Below are 15064 nucleotides of genomic sequence, written 5' to 3'. Positions count from 1 at the left end.
ATGAAATGTTTTTAGCGCTTGTCTGACTTGGAATTATGCAGGGAATTAAAGGATCTACCACCTCCCCGCCTGGCTGTCTCTTATTTGCCAAGCGAAAACTTCTTTTTATGGGGAACATGTTGGACGGTTGTCCCCGATAAGCAAAGATGTTCCTGGCATTTGGCGTATTCACTGGCTATTGAAAGATAATACTGTAGACATTGAGGCTCCATATTTTCATCAAATAATTGTCCCTTAAATAATAAAATTTAAGGGACAATTTTTAGAAGTTTCTATTATGTCACTTATTACAAACTGATAAATTGGGTGTTCCATAAGAATACATATAGAAATATATAGCTACCGGTAACCGGTATTCAAGAGCATAGTAAATAGTTTAAAACGTTTTAAAGGAACAAACAAATATTTTTAAATCACTAGAAAAAGTCTAATCTAATTTCAAATTTAACAGCCCGGCGATCAATCGATAATCTATCTCTTCGCTATTCTAATGCGATATCGATATGAATACATGTGGCGTGGCGAACAGCTGACTTCTTTCATCTCTAGCAAGTACAGGTACGGGTATATCAACAGATTGTAAACGCGGCTAGGTTTCAAAAGTGATCGTAGTTGTAGCTGTTATGAAAAGCAGTTATGTACCTAATAATCATCGCCCTGCTTGCAAGTGTTTCCGCTTTTCCCCTTCCAAACTTGGAGGACTACTGCAGAAATTCCTATTGCTATTTAACTGTTGGGCACAGGATGTTTACCGATAAAAAGGCTACCAAACTAACCGAGTTCCATATGGACTCCTGCGAAAAGAAGGTACTTCAACTTATGCCCAATCTGCGCACCCTGGAGCTGGAGAACTGCAGCAGTCCGGACTTCACCATGAACGACCTGAATCAACTTCCGTACCTAACAAGCCTTCAATTGCGACGTGGGAATCTTTTGGAGCTGCACGACGAACACTTCGCCAAATGGCCAAATATGAAGATCCTTGTGCTGGGAGGGAACAACATAACTAGACTATCCAATGATTGCTTTAAAGGACTAGCTCAGCTATGGCTGCTGTCTCTGCCGGGCAATGGTATTCAAGGGTTGCCATGGGATGTATTTCAAAACCTACCAGAACTTCTGCATCTCGACCTAAGTGGCAATAGAATCGAAACTCTTCATGAAAACAGTTTTTCTGGCGTTCCCAAGCTAGAGATGCTGCTACTCAATAGGAATCCCTTGATATGGATATCGCCTGAGTCTCTACAATCTCTAAGTAACCTACGGCTTTTGGACATGAGCAACTGTAGACCGCTGCCGGATCTTTCATTGCCCGGTGCACATACCTTGATCCTCGAAAACAGCGGTGTGCAGCGCCTGGACATTTTGGGCAGCGTCCATAAACTCCAGGCGAGGAACAACCATATAACCGATATCAAATTACCCGACAAAAGCTCTGTTATCGAACTTGATTTACATAGCAATTTACTGACCGCAACTGATATTCCCAAACTTCTAATGGGCATGTGGCGACTGCAACGACTGGATCTATCCGAGAATCTCATAGGGAAGTACGCAGCTGCCTTAAGCGACAATACAAGCGAGCTCTTTATGCTCCCCAATCTTATGCATATGAACCTATCGGGAAATCGCCTGATGCACCTGCCGTTCGATTCGCCAATTCCATGGGAAAGGCTTACTCATTTGGACGTTTCGTACAATAGAATATATGCTCCCCCAAGGGTCGGCATTAACGAAGCTTTCAATCTTCAAAATTTGCATTTGGAGGGAAACTCTATTAATTATTTTCAATTCACAACCTGGAAACCTCATCCAAGTCTGAAAGAGGTTGCTCTATACGATAACAATTTCAAGCCTGAGGACTATAAAAATATTACAAAGTTCTTCAATAAAATTGGAGTAAACGTCTTAGAGAAAATGAACTCAAACAACGCGAGTCCAACTTGTATGCCTTGTATTGCCAGAGATTTTCCTACTAGTATAAGACCCGACACAAACCAAGAAATCGACACAGATATCCAAGTTAATCCTTTAAGCAACGACACTTATCAAAATTGGAACGTTTGGCATGTACTGATGCTAGTTTCCCTGATTGTTTCCTTGTGCCTCAACTCTTTTCTAATCGTGCAACTCATTCGTTTGAGAGGAAGAAACCAGTTTACGCAATCATCATCGGAACCTGCCTTAATCGAAATGCCTTCAAACTATTCTGATGATGTAATTATGCTGTAATATAGTCATTGTACTTAACATGTATGAAAACTGTTCGTCAAATAATAATAATGAATCTCTGGGATTTTTACTACCATGCGCATTTAAATAACCCGCTCCTCATTTGGATGTGAATTATATAAAACTACTACTACGTGGGTGAGCAATAACAGTTATAATGGATAATTATAACGAATAAACATTAAGTGTACCGTTTAAGATATGATTTGATTTGAGTATCCGTAAGTATATAGTTCAAAGTCGGTTTTGCATTTTATTCTACAGGGCTACAGAAATTTTCAACACAAACTTTTCCCCAATGGTTTGTCAACGTAGGTTGAAATATGACAGAATGATGATTCTGAATTGCCTTATCAACTAGCCGAACGGGGCGAAAGCTTTACTTTGTAAAGCAAAGCTCCCATGGGTATTTAAATTGCCCATTATCAGCAGTGAGCAAAGCTCCAACCGCTGGTCCACAAATCCAGATGATAAGAACATGATGCTTTTGCCGCTTCGATCGGGGCTAGTGCATTATTTGCAGTCGAACAAAGCGCGAGCAAAGTGTTACGGAATAAAATGCATTTGTACATATATATTTTGCTCGGTACTTGCGGCTTAATGGTGAGCGATGCACTTGCCGTGTACGATGCCAACGGACGCTTGAATCTCAGTGCCAGTTGCCCGGATTCCTTCTGCAGCTTAAGTGATCGGCCGGTGGCATACTCCGCGACTCCGGCTCTGGAGCTCCGGGAATTGCACTTGACGAACTGCAGCCGGCAATCGATCACATGGCTGGTTCTGCAGCTTACGCCCGGTCTCCGCACCTTGGTCATCCGCAACTGTGCCACATACCACATTAGCAAGGAGAGTCTGAGGCCAGTGGAAAATCTCACCTCGCTGCAGATGCAGGGCACGAGTCTTGGCGTCCTCCGGGATCAAATCTTCAACGCAGTGCCTCGTTTGGAGATCCTGCAGCTAAGTCAGAACTTCATCCACACGGTGCACGTAGCCGCATTCCAGGGCTTATCCAGGCTGAGATTACTGGGTCTGGAAGGGAATGCAATAGCTGAAATCCTAGCTACCACACTTGATCCTCTAGTGGAGCTAGTCCATCTGGACTTGAGCAGGAATGAGTTGACAACTTTGCCACAAGACATCTTTGCTAAAAATAAGAAGCTACAAACCCTTTTACTTAATGGCAACCCATTGAGAACTTTAAGGCCAGATGTACTAGGCTCTTTACCCAATCTTCGGCTGCTCGATTTGGGACATGCTGCTGAATTGGAGGTGATTACGCTAGACATTCCCAATGTGGAGAATTTAGTTCTGGAGGGGAGTAGTCTTAGCAGTTTAGTCATCAACGGAGGCTTTATCAAGCTGCAGGCGGGGAACAATGAGCTGAATCATCTGCATGTGGGAAACAAGAGCGCTGTGATTGAGATGGATTTGCATGGTAATTTGCTAAATGGAAGTGATACGGCCGCCTTTCTCAGGGGAATGTGGAATCTGCAAAGGCTGGATCTGTCCAAAAACATGATCGAAGCATTGCCACAGCATGGAAGCGGATTGGATGCTTCCGGCTTCCAGGAGCTCTTGATTTTGCCCAGTTTGAAATACCTGAATTTGGCCAACAATCGGTTGGTTCACTTGCCTCCGGAGTCGCCAATCCTCTCATCGCGCCTCAGCTATTTGGATTTGTCCCACAATCTGATGCTAACCCTCGATGTCGCGATACTGAGAGGTCTGCCGGTTTTGAAGAGCCTGTACGTGGAGGGCAACCGCCTGAATACCATTAACTACCAGAAGATCCATGAAGAGCACCAAGATCTCTCAGAGCTGGGGCTTCATGACAACCCCTGGTCACCTGGCTTATACCGCAAGATGTTTCTCTACTTCACCGATCGAGGAGTTCATCTGCAGGAGAGGCCCCAAAACCGTGTCCTGAACAAGAGTAGCCAAGTGGATATTGACTGGCCACCGAATGAAGACCAAGCGGAGGCTCAGAAGCTGGACCCGCTGGGAGTGACTGGCATACACCCCTACTGGACTCTAAGAGATATCCTTGCATTTGTTACGCTCCTGGTGGTGATGCTTATTCTGCTGATGAATCTCTACCACATCCTTGAGGAAGAGGGCTGTCTGCGAAGGTTTCGCCATTGGAGGAGATCTCGTACCCTTGGGCAAAACACTTCAACGTCCAGGCACAGTGGTCGTCGCCTCGACGAGCAGGACTTCGAAGTTTGAGCCTATTCGACACTTTGGCTTACTCCGTTTTTCAAAACAGCAAAGCTCCAGTGAATAGACGTGAGATGTAGCCAAATAAGCGCCAATTTGATGTCAATTTAGCGCTAGTCTTTGCTGTTGCTTACCCACTTGTTTGCAGCTATCATCTGCTACCCTGTACTTATCACTTGATGGGTGCGTGACGAACTTAGATATAATTCGCGAATACAAAAAAAGTGATAGCAATAGATTAAAATGTAAATCAATAAATCGCGCTTTTGGTTTCTATACCTACTTGATCGAAAAAGGCTAATCACTAATAATTTTTACGTATATAATTTAGTTTACATATACTCTCTTTCCCCAGCGCTGATTAAAATAATGTATTTTTCACTATATTCAAGGGTATGGTCATTGTCGTATCATTTATAAATGTAATATATATTTTGCATATGACTTTTTAGCAGCAAAAGGATAGCAACAATTTACAGACCAGAGCTCCGAAAAGGTAGAGATGCGAAGTAATGCACTCAAAGAAAAAATTGACATTGCTTTAAAAATAATGGGACACACAAATCGCAAACTGAGAGCGTGCTCGTATTATTTAAGTAAGTATTTCTCTCAGTGCAGAGTAGAGCTCACCGGACCAAGCGAACAAGATGCACTTACAAGATTCGGACAAAATACGAATTTAATTCAAAATAATTGCACGGCATGCACAGGAGGACATGTGGAGTGCTCTCTGGCTGTGGGGCTGCTGTTGGCCCAAGACTAGTTAGTACTCCGCCTGGAAGTTGGCCAAGAAGGTAGCTCGGAAGGGGAAGGGGGGTGGTAGGAGGGAGTAGAGAGTGGCTAGACCTGGTTGAACATCGACTTTTCCGCCTTCCTTTGCTGGCACTTCTTGCATGTTTGCTTCGAGGCCGTGGATTTGTGGCGTTTGCATTTGCGTAGACCTTGCCACAAGCCTACATACTTACTTTGTTTATATGCAGGCATTATAGCCCCGACTTGCCCCGCCCACCACCAGAAGGATCGGGGCTATCCACATACATATGTACGTATCAACATGTTTCGGGTGGAAATTTTGCCCGTGTTTATGTTTGGGGGTCCTCTCCGCGCTGGCTTTTGATAGGGCATCGCAATTTCTGAGAAATTGTATTTTGATTTATTTATAATGTTGCAGCGACATGCACATGCATCACACAATGGCACCACGTTGTTGTTGCTCTTGTTGTTGTTCCCGCTGTTATTGTTGCATTTTGGGTACTTGTTATTGTTGTTCTTGTTATTACTGGGCATGCGAATCAAATCAGTTTGATTAAATTAGAAATATGCAAATTATGTGCAGCTCATTAATTATGCGCCAGCAGAAGATTTGGTCAAGGCGATAAGGCAGGCAAAGAGGCAGAGAGAGAGACAGACAGATGCTGCGCGAGAGAGACAGCGAGGTGGGGCAAGAAAGAGAGGGGGCGACAGAGCATCATCGATTGAATGCGAGCGAAAACGCGTCACAAATCGCCCGCAAAACGCGCGCAAATCGCTTGGCAATTAAATAACTTCACACCGCGCGCTAAGTGGGCGTGGCAGCAAACGCCCACACACGCCCAAAAATTTCGCATTTGAAATGTAAAGCGCACGCGGCTTTTCTGTGAAAAATATTTCAACGATTTGTAAAAAATCGAAAGGCAATAAATGCATTTTTATCCCTCAATTCTCTCGTTTTCGAAAGGGTGTGAGCCAGGGTATGCTGGAGTCAGCCGAATACTCGCAGATGTTTAAAATTATTTATATTGTTACGAATTACAATGGACATAGCTGCTAATAGCTATAAGTCAGTTGACTTTTATTAAAAAACATGTGTCAATTTTATTTTAATGGTCTAAAATTTGATATTTTTGTAAACTGCCTTGCTTTGGTACCCCCTACGGTAGCAACTATTCGATACCTTCCCGAGCCTAGGAACCTACTGATTGCAATTGCCACAAACCATAACGTGGAGGACCCCTGAGAAGGCAATGCGAACCGATTCCCGATTCCGAATCGAGTCAGGCCAATCCTGACCACAACAATTTACCAATCGTTCATGCGTCCCATGGGCCGCCAGATTCTCCCTGCCATTGCGTGTATATCTCCGACCCTCCCCCTCCTCGCCGCACGCCACCGCCCCCTCGACGAGCATGCACCACCCCGCCACCCCCTATCGATGTGCATTCGCAATTCTCCCCCTTTTTTTCGGGGTGGGCGTTGCCGCGGAGGCTGTGCAAAGTGTAAATTTATGATCATGCGATTTTTATCGAATGTGAATGTGAAAAAGAGTACAACGTTTTTTGCACTTTATAAACAACGGAGGCAGCAGCAGCAACTAAAGGATATAAAAAAAAATAAAAAGAGAAGGCCAAAAGCGGACTGGGCCGTCGGCCGAACGCATTATTATTAATACTCGCACGCCGTCTGTCATGTTTTGTATTTAGTCAATTTTTATGTGTGGTTTTATTGAGCGTTTTTTAGCACTTTATGCTGCCAAACCGCGGCCACACCCCCACCCTCGTCCGCCCCGTTCTGATTTCGGCTTAGAGCCAGGTTATGGGTTACGGGCTGTGGTCTGTGAATTGGATTGGATTGGATTGGATTGTGTCGGATTCGGGCTGGTTCTTCCTCCAGCCGTTTGCCGTTTGCTGTTGTCGATGCCGATCCATAAATCATGCGCCTTTTGGGGGTCGGCGTTTATCAAATTTTCGCACACTTGGCTCTCGACCCGACTGCGCCTGGCTGGAAAATGAGATTTTCCAAAAATGGCAAAACGCCTTTTGGCGGCGACACGCCCAAAGACAAAAGTGCAAGGAAAATCTCCAGATGCCACCCGCCGGCGTTTCCCAACCTTTTGAGCCACAGCACGACAATGACACTACGACCTGGCAGTCAGTCTGTCATCCAGCCAACCAGTCAGCCAGTCCACCAGTCATCCGGCCATTCAGTCATCCAGTCATCCAGTCAGTCACTCAGTTAGTCATTCAGCCGGTTAGCCAGCTCACACGTGGCTAACTAGGGAGTGTGGGGCTGGATCGGCGTTAATGCGATTATTTTGTGCACTTTTGGCAGAGTTAATAAAAATTACTTCCAAGCCAGTGAATGGCATACGTCGTGGAGCACTAATGACACTTTAATGGCGATAGACAATGACGAACCCATACCCCAAAATTCAGTCGAAAATGAAACCAAAGCAATAATTTTTCATTTTCCAGCCAACATTAGTGGAATGCTGCACTCAAAAAAAAAAAACACTGATAAATAAGAAAATTTCAAGGATATTTCTTTCGAAACAAGTGAATAAAGACAAACTCATTAACTCGAAATTTGATTATATGCTTTTGTTGCTAAGATATGAATACGAAAAAGAACTTAGACATTTTAACAGTCATAATTCAATGGATTAAGATATAATTTCTCGCAGTGTACGTTTTCATATTTCACACCATGCTTAGGCGCGAATTTGTAGCACTAATCCGGGAAAGTGTCGCTGGAGCGCAGTTCCTTCGGTGGCTCATTAACAAGGAGATGGCCCAACCCACCCCCGGCGCCAAAAACAACGAAATCAGGATCAAGAGCTGGCTGCGTGATGCCGTTAATCGCATTATTTACAGCAAACAGGATCAGCGGCCTGACTCCGCTCAAAAGTCAAACGGCGCAAAACCCTCCCACGGGGATATCCGTGACATATGTAAAGTGTAAGCTCGTCCAAGGACCTGGGAGCAAGGACTGGCGGCAAGGACAAGAGGGTGCTAAAGCGTCCAAAGCGGTAACGCGTGCCGGCGTGCGGTTCGTGTAATGAATATCCGCTTAGCCCTCAGTTAGCCTCGGCCGCAGCTCCTTGGATGCTGCAATTGTAACTGGATTTGGGTGGTGGCAACTGCAGCCCGAAGGACACCACTGGGTGGTGGTGGTGGGTGTGGCCGTTGTGACGGGCGTGTGCGTATGGGAAATTGCCTAACTGACTGCCACAATATGCCCATCCGAGCAGTTTTCCTGCATTTCCCTTGACAGCCCATCGCTTGAAGGGGAGACGCCTTATAAATGAGCAATCAAGTCATAGCTGGATGGCTGGGACAGTGTAAAAAATCAGGGCAGAAAAACGAGGCTTGGAAAAGATGCCAAATATTATAAGTTTTTAATAAGAAATTCGAATCTTTCGTATTCAATTAACTATTAGGATTTCCATCTCTTTCTATTTAGAAAAATACAGTAGACCTTATTGAACCTTAGGGATTTGTCCAACAACTATGTACTCACCGCAAGCATTAAAAGATCATAAATCTCTATCAGATTTCAACTGGCATCATAATTCCCCCTTCTCGCCGGATAAACTTTCATGATTTCCACCCCTAATCCTGGGATGGATTCCCAAGCCTTTGGCAAGGACATGAGCACCGTGAATCACCTACTGTGAGAATGGAGAGCATTAAAAAAAAGGTCAAAGGTTACACAGTCATTTCGATCGAGTGGGGAGAACTTTTCACGCGGCTCTTACCGGGAAATGCCATAAAAATAAAGTGTAAGCAGTGAGAAATCTCCGCGGCAGGTAATTAACGCGGGCATAAAACCGATAGAGATGCGGAGAAATGCGGCGGAGAAAGGCCAATCCAGGGGAGTAATTAGCTCCTGCTCCACAGATAAACCGTCTCCATCTCGTCCAGCGATAAGTGGACGCAGTTCTTATGGCCGTTTAAAGCCTTTCCCGTTGATTTTTATTCGATGCTCTCCGGCTGCTCGTTTCGTTGCCCATTAAGTGGACTCCGACTCCAATCGGATCAGGACAAATAATTTTTATGTCTGCTCAATAAAAACGCAAAGAAGCCTCCAATAGCTGCGTTGGAAAAATACTTCGAAAACGCTAAGATTTTCCTCTCTATTTTTTAATGATACCCCCTGCTAATGAACAGGCTAGCAGATAACAATGCAGTGGCTTGCGATGCAGGAGCAGGAGGTCCAAGGTTAGGACATGGGGTGGGGACACAACCACTCGCCTTGGCACAGATTAACATATTAAACGAAATCGATAGCGCTGCCGATAAGGATAACGCTGGCAGCTCGGAGGACATTTGCGGCCCCGAAGACGCACGTGATGCGCTAATTTTTAGCCTGACACTTGCCCGCAGGATCTGGAGAGGATGAGGTCTCCACTTAGCCAGAGTATATATGGTACAGGGTTGGCAGCGGCGCGTGTGGTCCGCCGGATATGTCAAAAGTGTCGTCGTCGATGGCACGTGACTGGCTTTAAAAAAATATCCAAAGCCCAGGCAGCAGAAACAAAGCACTGCCGGGTGGTCCATTGTCCTGGCCGAAGGAATCCCCGTTTCCCAACGTAACCTGATCTCTGATCCCTGGCGCACAATGAGCCGTAATTTGTTTCTCCAATGAGTAAGTTAGTTAGCCCATAAAGGGGATCAAACGGGGAATTCAGCTGAACCCGCAAACGAAAGCCAATCAGCAATCAAGTGTAATGTGAGCCGACGATTGACAAGACGCGATAAATACCTGCTGAACTAACACTCAAGATCCATCTACAATATTAAGTCCAGCTGCTGACATATCTCAGTTGTAGCATCAGCAATAGTTTACACAACACTTGACCCATAAAGATTGTAAGTAACGCTTATCAGGTGACATACTAATTCTGAATAAATTAAAGGAGCTAGTTACTTGTTCATTCGAACAAATCAAACATATTCATATTTAATTATTAATGCCATTATAATCGAATACTATTAGTGCTTAAACTTTCTAATAGGTTATGGGTTGAAAAAATTAGTGGTTTCTTATCGCGTGCAATCCCTAAAGTCCCTTAAGTAGCTTTGAAAATGAGAAATTTGTTTCGCTTATAATAAATATATAATTTGAGTGCAATGCCATAGTGATTAACGATTAATGGCAGCTGCAGGGGCGTATTTGTTTCTTCCTCTCTGGTTGGAGCTTATTTTTTTGTTTTTTTTTTTCTTTCACCCAGTCTCCAACCAAATGCAAAATATGCAGGGGAAAAAAACAGCGAACCAAAACCATAACAACTGCAATAACAACTGGCAGCTCATAGTGGCCACAAGTGGAGGTTGTTTCTTACTTATTTTTGTTGCCTTCGGTTTTTGCTCTCCAGCCAGCAACTGAAGCAAAAAGGCGCAACCTGATTGGATCTCTTCACTTGCAGCGGCCACGGAAGGAGTCGGTTTAAGCCAGCGAAGGAGCCCCAACCGCGTGGCATGCCCCATTGGGCCGAAACTCCGCCAAAAGCGAAGAGAGAGATGCAACGTGATGCTTGTTGGTAATAAAATTGGTGCTTAAACGAATCCACTCACAGCCATTTAGCAATATCAGACATGGCTGTAAAATTAACAGAGCAACACAGCGATCCGCCATGGAGCAACTGGCAAACAGCAACTGGCAACCAGCAACTTGCATCCAGCAACTTGCAACTGGCAACCAGGGAACGGCCTCGAGTTCCGTCCATGCAATTATTTCCCCACCGCGCCCCGCCCCGTTGCAGTTGCAGTTGTTAATGATGCCGCGCTGTAAAATGGCAGACTGGTTCTCCAGCCATTGCGTCTGCTGCATCCACCATCCAGCATCCAGTATCCAGCATCCAACATTCAGGCCCCCAAAAAACACTTAGCAACACCCACTTTTTGGATCACGACCACAGAATCCGAGGGTGCAGTGTGCAACGCCAGTTTGGAGCATCAAACTCAAGGCACAGGAACATTTGCCAGCACAGTGGTATGTTACTTTTAAAAAACACTTTTTAAACTCTAAGAAATCAGAAAATGATATCACTAAACTATATACGCTCAAAATATGTCTGGGTTGTATGTTTTTTGCAGCTCTATTAAATTATTTAATATTTTCACATTTCGTTCAAAATTATTACATTATAAGTCTATTAAATTTCTATATATTTTAAGGCTTTTTGAAACACTGTTGGCTTAAGAGAAGAGCTCAGAAATTTGTGATTACCGACGAATGAGCTGTTGTATTGAGATTTTGGAAATTCTGACAAGCCAAGTGGAGATCGAAGAATGGACAAGCCAGGCGGCGGGGGAAATGTGAACTGGCAACTGGCCACATGATCGACTGTAGCACGATCGCATTAATTTATTAATTTAATGGCAAAAACGTTATGGCCAGAAATCGAGGAGGATCATGGAGAAGGAGGCAATTTACCCAGGGGCGCACACACACGGGGCGTTTCTAACAATTTTATGCCAGATGAGCGCCTAAGTGATCGCGATCGCAGCCTTGCCCCACGGGGCCCCCTTCGTCGATTGGGGAAAGGACCTGCTTCCCATGGCCATCGCAGTACAGATGCAATACACTTGGAAAAAAGTAGAAAACCTAACTTTTAAGTGGTTCTTCTACTAGAATACTAAGCTTTAACTGCTTGAAATGTTTCCATAAATTGCATTATTTTACATTTTGATGTTTATCTTTTTAAATCACGAATCGGCAATTTTTCTTAGTGTCCATCAACTGTGCCTGTCTTGCCATCCATCTGTGTAGTGCCCAGCTATCCAGCGGCTGAGCAACGTGCGTCCACTTAAGCCGCAGACAATCTTCATTATGGCCAAACTTTGGGGCGCACACAGCTGCAAAAGCTGGTGCTCCGCTCGCGATTGGGGAGATATGTATATAGCCCCCATACCGGGCCGTCGGATGCAGCTCGAGCAGCTCCAAGCCCACTCCCACTCTGCCGAGTTGCTCGCCAGGTGAGGTGTTTATTAAGGTGTAATGCAATTTTTCATATTTCATTCGGTTTGGTTTGGTTTCTTGCCTTTCCTTGAAACTGCGGCGTGGGCGGAGCAACTGGAAAATTGCAATAATATGGCTTGTGTATCTTTCTTTCTCTTGGCCGAAACGGCAAATAAAATGGATGCACAATGCAGGCCAAAAAGGATCCTGAAGCGGCGGTGGAGGCAGGGGGCAAAAAGTGTGGCAACATGTTTGAGGTTTTCGCTTTTCCGACATAAATAATGGCCATAAATTGAGCATGGCCGGAGCTAAAAATTCAGTATTTATAGCCAAATGATAAAAATAAGATTTATTAACATTTTGCTGCCCCTCGCCTTCTCGCTCACACACACACACACACATACATACACACACCCATCCTGGCAGGAAAAAGCGAGATTCACAATGACCTGGCTGGGTGGGTGTGGGAAAGCGGATGAACTGGGTGGGTGGGAAATCAGGACCGGAGCCAACGCTGCGCGAGAACATCCGTTTCGCTTCGCCGTGTGGATGATCCTGGGGGAGACTCTTGGCTCTTTCCAGAAGGAAACCCCACCACCCGACCATTCATCTGAAGAGCCTCCTGTGTGCAGTCCAGGGGAAAAATTCAGCGCTCCAACGAAGGAAAGGACGATGGATTTCTCTGCGGGGAGTGGGCATGATTCCTGGCATCTAATTAGCTTTTAGCCTCATTTGAAATGCACAAGATTGCCAGTGAAAAAAACTGGCACTGCACAAAGACAAAAAAGAATATAAAATTATACTATTAAACTACTTTGTAACAAAAAGAAGTACAACTTTTCTCCGCTCGTTTTTGACTCCAGCGCACTTCATTTACAATTTTAATGATTTTTGGAACTAATTTTAAATATTTAACTTACTTCTAGCCTGCTGTTTTTCTCAATGAGAAAGTGCAGGAAAAGCGGCCCAATTGTCGCCCAGGCAGCTGCAGCTCATTAGCAGCCACATCAGCGCATAAAGAAATGCATTTTCCTGCCCCCAGACTGCCCCATCTTCCCAGCCCACTAATGATGGTTATGCATTGCAATCCAAATTCAGCATGAGCTATTTTAAAGCGTCCATATATCCAGGGTGAGGGGCGACTTTCCCAGGCCAAATTTGGCGATTCGCAATTAGTGGAACCACCGCAGCACCGCCTGCAGCCAGGTGGGGCAACAAACGAGATGGTCATGAGTCGGTCTTAGTACTGCTACATGTGGCTGGGAGTGCTCCAATAACGACACAAGTCCGAGGCGGACGAAAGCAACTGGAGGAGCTCGAGGAGCGGCCAAGTGGAGACGCACACGCTGCCTGATTTTAATCAAATTCACAGCATTGTTTGCCTGTCAGGCAGCCAGCGGGGCGATTATCACAGGCGCAGGACGAGGCAGGGATCTGCCAGGAGGCAGGAGCTGGAAGGAGTTGGGAGGAGTGGACAACAAGGTCTGCCCGATATACATACGTATATATTTTCCTTATTTTTTGTTCACCTCTGCTGCTGGCGAATTCCGAGCGCATTTCATACGACACCACAGGCAATGCTCGTACCATAAAGCCGAGCTGCCCCACATTCTTGGCGGGCATGAAAGCGCGTGACCACGCCGCCAAGTCCACGCCCCAAGTCCCCCTTCTCCACTGGAGACCCACCCACCTGGGGTGGTGCTTTTATTTTATTATATTATTTTCCCTCTTTTTTTTTCTTTTTTTTTACGCGCCTTTATCTTGCTGAAGACTACGCCAATATAAAACTCATGAATATCATTAAAAATCACGGCTGGGCACTCGTTAAATTATCGTAATGACCACAACTGCGCTGACATGCGATGTTGAGATTTCAAAGTTGCTAATTGCTCTTATTATGCCACCATTAAATGATTAAAACTTTCACATGTTGAACCAGAAATTGAAAGGAAATCTTTATTATTTGATACACTTTTAACAATCTTTTCAGATTGCCTAAACTCCTACTTTATTCTTAAGACTTAAACTTAACTCTAAGGCCAATAATCGCAATTTCTGTTTCCCATTTCGAAATTATTTCGTCACAACTGGTTTAATTATTTTATTAGGCAGAATGTTTAAGACAATGCATATTAATCAAAACAGGTTAACAAACGTTGTTGTCGGTGCTAATTGGCATTTAGTAAATTCAACTTGTCTTCTAAGACTACACTTATTATTTCATTAAAAACAAGTTATAGTTTAAACAGCCAGTTCACTGGACAACTTTTATCGTCTTCGGGGTTAAAGGCTTGGGATTCGCCATTACGGCGACCACTGCCAGGAGTAAGAAGGAGCAGACCGCAAAGAACCTCATTTCGACTGTTTTTTTACTGAATCTGAATAATGCACTGCCTTTTATACCAAAAACGCACTTGGTAAACCGGACTGTTTTAAATATGTATAATAGATAACTTTTTTACGTTCTCGATTAATACAAGTTGACCGGCAGGTAGTAATTAAAATTTTAGGTTCGAATCTAGCCCAACATTTACGTCAAAAAAATAGGAATTCACCTGGTAATTAGATATAAACACTTTTTTAATATGCCTGTGCTGATTATTTTATTTTCATTGTATAAAAAGACATTGATCGAAAAATGTCTAGTCGCTTGTCATCAGTGAAGGTTTATTATTTTCCTTGGGCACTTTTGAATGCTCTGGGTGTAAGTGGCTTGGGATCACCCTGGACGGATGCCAAGGCGAGGATCAAAAGAGCGCAGATAGCAAAGATCTTCATTGTAGTAGCTTGTGGTGCACTCTGGGGTATGATCCACCTTTTTATACCCCTAAAATAGAAACCGACTGGTTCCTAAGCATGTACTATGTACATTCCTGTTTCATATTCAAATCATTTT

The 15064-nt window shown here is 44.3% G+C and overlaps 2 protein-coding genes across 2 annotated transcripts; both read left to right on the top strand.

The window, feature by feature from the left end:
- The first annotated feature begins 512 nt into the window (after window positions 1-512).
- Window positions 513-2314, top strand: LOC6728972 (insulin-like growth factor-binding protein complex acid labile subunit). The gene has a single exon (XM_002104264.4). The coding sequence runs from the start codon at window positions 637-639 to the stop codon at window positions 2230-2232; it is 1596 nt and encodes a 531-aa protein (XP_002104300.1). The 5' UTR covers window positions 513-636; the 3' UTR covers window positions 2233-2314.
- A 365-nt stretch (window positions 2315-2679) lies between these two features.
- On the top strand, window positions 2680-4835 carry LOC6728971 (insulin-like growth factor-binding protein complex acid labile subunit). The gene has a single exon (XM_002104263.4). It carries the CDS (start codon window positions 2791-2793, stop codon window positions 4456-4458), a length of 1668 nt encoding a protein of 555 aa, XP_002104299.1. The 5' UTR covers window positions 2680-2790; the 3' UTR covers window positions 4459-4835.
- The last annotated feature ends 10229 nt before the right edge of the window (window positions 4836-15064 follow it).

This window comes from Drosophila simulans, chromosome 3R, assembly GCF_016746395.2.
Source record: "Drosophila simulans strain w501 chromosome 3R, Prin_Dsim_3.1, whole genome shotgun sequence".
NCBI classification, from domain to species: Eukaryota; Metazoa; Arthropoda; class Insecta; order Diptera; family Drosophilidae; genus Drosophila; species Drosophila simulans.
The sequence above is the reverse complement of the archived record's forward strand: the minus strand, read 5'-3'. Positions and strand labels throughout refer to the sequence as shown.